At 28.7% G+C, this 5000-nt stretch overlaps 1 protein-coding gene across 2 annotated transcripts in view; it reads right to left on the reverse strand.

The window, feature by feature from the left end:
- Nucleotides 1-5000, reverse strand: part of LOC137614694 (carbonic anhydrase-related protein 10-like) — a 780810-nt gene that overhangs the window by 14809 nt on the left and 761001 nt on the right. For both annotated transcript variants that reach the window (XM_068344379.1, XM_068344378.1), the window contains exon 7: nucleotides 754-908. In XM_068344379.1, the coding sequence (XP_068200480.1) occupies nucleotides 754-908 (155 nt within the window). The remainder of the gene's footprint in view (nucleotides 1-753; nucleotides 909-5000) is intronic.

Consider the following 5000-nt stretch of genomic DNA (forward strand, 5'->3'; position numbering starts at 1 on the left):
AGTTATACATACATACATATATATATATATATATATATATATATATATATATATATATATACATATATATATATATATATATATATATATATATATATATATATATATATATATATATACAGATATATGTTCACAAGCTGATTTATGGAGTGAGGAAGCTAGCTTCACGTCTCAGTTTGGATGTTTATGAAATTCATATACTGACAGCATATGTCTTGGTGGCCCTCCATACAAAACCTAAATTTGTCATTTTTTTTTTTAAACACATAGGCATTTTACGTTACATATTTATTTTATTAAATAAGTCGTTATATTGATTAGCAATCGCATTAATCAATTGGTACAGCCCTGATGAAAACCATCATTCAATGGCTGAAACAGCTGTCACCAGATTAAATGAACCCCGTGTACGAGTTCTAGTATTTTCCTTCAGACTTTTGCTTTAAAGATGAAGAGTTATATATGAATGGAAAAGTGTTCTTGTAGTGGTAAACACCACATGCATATCAGCATTTATTGGCAATAACACATGACAAACACTGTGCAAAAAATATACATACAGACATACATGAACTATACACACATATATACATATACACAAATAAAAATACATACATATGTTATGTATGTGTGCTAGTAAAACCAACAAGACTAAGGAATTGTTCATGAAATTCTTCCCAAACACAAGATCGCTGTTATTCTAAATCAATTATTAACATCCCGTTTAAGTTCGACCATTCTGATACTGCTTACCTGTTCCTTAGTGATATACGCTGGCTTGTTCAGGATGATCCAAGTAACTGTTTCGTGGCAGGCAGGCATAGTAGTGGATCCCTCATAAGTGATGAAGTAACGGGATTCTGGTAGAAGATCGTTCACGCTTATACTTTCAACACGGTAGGACGAACCTGAAAAATTAGGATGATTAACATTTCTGTAGTTCACTAAATATGCATAAAACTAATTATTTTATGACAATAATTAACAAGATCTGCAAAACATTACATAAGAATTGCCTATGAGTATATAGTTATATAAAGTAGATAAATATAATCTGTTTCAATGGTCACTGCAAAAACTAGAACTTCAACTGTTAATTTGTTGATGATTCCATTGTACACAGATCTTCCGTATCAATAATTTCATACAGTTCCATAAAAGAAAAGTGGTAGTGTTTTGAACCCTTACATACACGCTGCACGTATCTTTATATATATATATATATATATATATATATATATATATATATATATATATATATATATATATACATATACTGTATATATATATATATATATATATATATATATATATATATATATATATATATATATACATACATATATATATACATATACTGTATATATATATATATATATATATATATATATATATATATTATATATATATATATATATATATATATATATATATATATATAAATATTGTAAATGTGATTGTCTGTGCATGTGTGCTGTCTAAAGTAAATCCAGTGTCCGGTAGATGAGATTAGTTTTTGATGTTTAGCTGAATTTACAAGACAGAAGAGAGCCAGATTTATTGATACTGATTGACAGCAAGGGAAACTCAGCATAATTCTGAGAATATTTGCCTGGTAATTCAAACATAGGAAAAGGAAAATACACCAGTTGTTGACGAGGTTATAAGTGAATTCTGTTCCTGACTAGATAGTGTAAGGTATATTTGGATGAAGGAAAGGTTCTATAATATTGATGGGAGGAATAGTTGTTCAAATGAATAAGGATAAAGGTGATAGGTGTTACTGTAAGAATTCATGAGCATAATGTTACTTCATACCAAAGAAGGTACAAGAAAGAAATGTTTACTGAAAAAAAAAATATGACAGAATATTAAAAAAAAAAAAAAAAAAAAAAACTAATAGGGGATCAACACTATAGGGTCTACATAGAAAAGAGTTTATGGATGAAGTGTTCGGTATGAAACATTCATGTGGAAGTAAAGGGAGTTGAGAAAGTACAATGAGATGGATATAGCCTTCATGATTGAAACAAAGTTTATTGTTCATTGTTAAGAGTATTTAGAGTGGTGAATGGTTTGGTTTTAAAGTGTAAGTGAAACAATTGTATGATACGTTTTGTTTACCAACTCAGTATCTTTATAGATAAGAAATACACAAATCATATAAAGTACAAGAGATTTAGATTCAAATTTTTGGAATGTAAAATTAAATTGAGAGGACTGTTGCATAACTGATATTTTCTAGCAGTATGTATTGTAAATAGTGTGAACTGTTTAAATAATGAGAATCAGGAAGTAGGAGCAAATAACTTCAATATGTATGATGAAATAATAGAAGTGATCGATTAGTATACTTTTAGATTATATTCTCAATGAAAACCTTTCATAATCTGATTCAGAAATCATAAAAATATATTCTACACTTAATCTGGATCTCGAATTCGTGTATGGAATGATAGGCATTTAAAGCTTAATATACTACACCACAAATATATACAATATAGTAACTTATCTGATCTTACACTAAAATTCTGAACCAAAAGACCCATGCAATGCATAATTAAAAGTACGTAAAAATGTAAATCAAATTGCGTGATATTGATATTGCCAACTAGAGTGTTGCCAATATCAACAAATAACACTAAATGAATTAAACTAATAATAACAAAAACAATAATAATAATAATAATAATAATAATAATAATAATAATAATAATAATAATAATAATAATAATAATAACTAGAGGGTGCATTTAGTGGAGTGCATGCCTACGCCACGCCAGGCAGTCTTATTTCGCTCTTAACTCCACTGCAAACTTATACTTCGAATACTTTCTTCCAAATCAAATAGATTTGTCCTTGGGTCATAACCCACATGTCCTACAAGTTTCGTTGAAATTGGTTCAGTAGTTTTTGCGTAATTTGTTCACAATCATAACCTAACAAAATGTTAGCCATTTACTTAATATTGCGATTATTTTCAAAGTACTGCTGCGTACTTGTACTTTGATGTACAAATTCCACCTTAGGTCATAAACAACATGAATAACAAGTTTGGTCAAAATCGGTCGAGTAGTTTTAGTTTTTGTGTAAAGCTGCTCATATACAAACAAGCATGGTAAATATACACCCATGTCTGTTTGCTTGTAAATAATTAAAAAAAAAAAAATAATAATAATAATAAAAAAAAATACAGTACCAATTGATATCACACTTAGCAATCATGTTGGGTATGACCTAAGGATGAATCTATAACATTCTTGATAAAGTACATCAAAATATATGTACGCTGCAGTACTTTGAAAATAATGGCAATGTTAATTTTTGGTTTGTGAACAGCATTACGCAAAAACTACAGTACCAATTTCAAAGAAACGATGGACATGTGGGGTATGACCCAAAGACAAATTTATTAGATTTTGAGGAAAATAAATCGAAATAAAAGTACACATCGGAGTTAAGAACAAAATATGGCTGCCTGGTGTGGTGAAGGCATACTCTCTACTACGTACGTGTACTTTGGTGTACTTTATCCAAAATGTTAAAGATTCATCCTTGAGTCATACCCAACATGACTACCAAATTTGGTCAATATCGGTACGGTAGTTTTTGCGTAAAGTTACGAACAAACAGACAGGGGTGTATATATAAATCTCAACTAGAGCGGCCACTCGGTAGAGCGCTTACCTTTACTACCGCCACTTTTATTACCAAGAAAACTGATGATGTTATGGGTATTTGATCCAAGAGCACATATATCACACAAGATATGCAATTGAATTGTGTATATTTTACCACTAGTTTCATGGAAATCAGATAAAAATTGGTGACGATATGGCAAAAAGACATTTTGGACCTTTTCGTATCCAAGGGCTTGACTTTTGACCAAATCAATGTCAAAATCTTATCGAATTGTCCTTAGATCATGGTCAATCAATGCACAAAATATCATGAGATTAGGTCAAGTAGTTTTTGAGTTATGGGAATCCCAAACACACAGACAGGTACAAACAAATAAATACACGCCGCGTATCAAAACATAACCTTCGCAACGATATTTGGCGAAGGTACTACTACTACTACTACTACTACTACTACTACTAATAATAATAATAATAATAATAATAAATAAAATAATGTTAATAACAATATATTGTTTATGGTCGAAAGTCATTCCAAAATTAAATTTTGCTTCAAAATTAAAGGAAAAAAATGATTAAACACTTGTGTACCGTTTTCATTATAACGTTAAAAATTTAGATAATTACGTCAACGAGAACGCATGATATCAAAGCTAACATTTGGAAATATTAAGTTATAAAGTATGTTTTTTCTTTATGGCTGCATAAAGAAACGTAAAAAACACATAAAAGTTTTGATAAACATTTTAATTGTTGTCATGACTGCTCTTAAAAAAATATGTAATTTTTTTTAGCAATGCAAATGAATTTTATCTGCTTGAAATGAAAGGAGTAAGGGAATAATATGAAAAAAAAATGGTGTTTTGAGATATTTAACACAGCGACTAATGAGAATATTTATAGAAAAAAAAAACATTGGCAACTGAATTGTAGCAAGAAATAAACTTCCTCTTCGGAGAAAAGAAGAGTCAGCAATATAATGCATTATAATTTGCAAGTAAACATACTATCAACCATCAATATCTCTCTCTCTCTCTCTCTCTCTCTCTCTCTCTCTCTCTCTCTCTCTCTCTCTCTCTCTCTCTCTCTCTCTCTCTCTCTCTATATATATATATATATATATATATATATATATATATATATATATATATATATATATATATATATATATATATATATATATATATATATATATATATATATATAAATATATATATATATCATCAGCCGTTAAGCCTAATAGTCCACTACAGAACAAAGGCCTCAGGCACATCTTTTCACAAACACACACCATATATATATACATATATATATATATATATATATATATATATATATATATATATATATATATGTGTG

This window comes from Palaemon carinicauda, chromosome 21 (assembly GCF_036898095.1).
Source record: "Palaemon carinicauda isolate YSFRI2023 chromosome 21, ASM3689809v2, whole genome shotgun sequence".
Classification (NCBI taxonomy): Eukaryota; Metazoa; Arthropoda; class Malacostraca; order Decapoda; family Palaemonidae; genus Palaemon; species Palaemon carinicauda.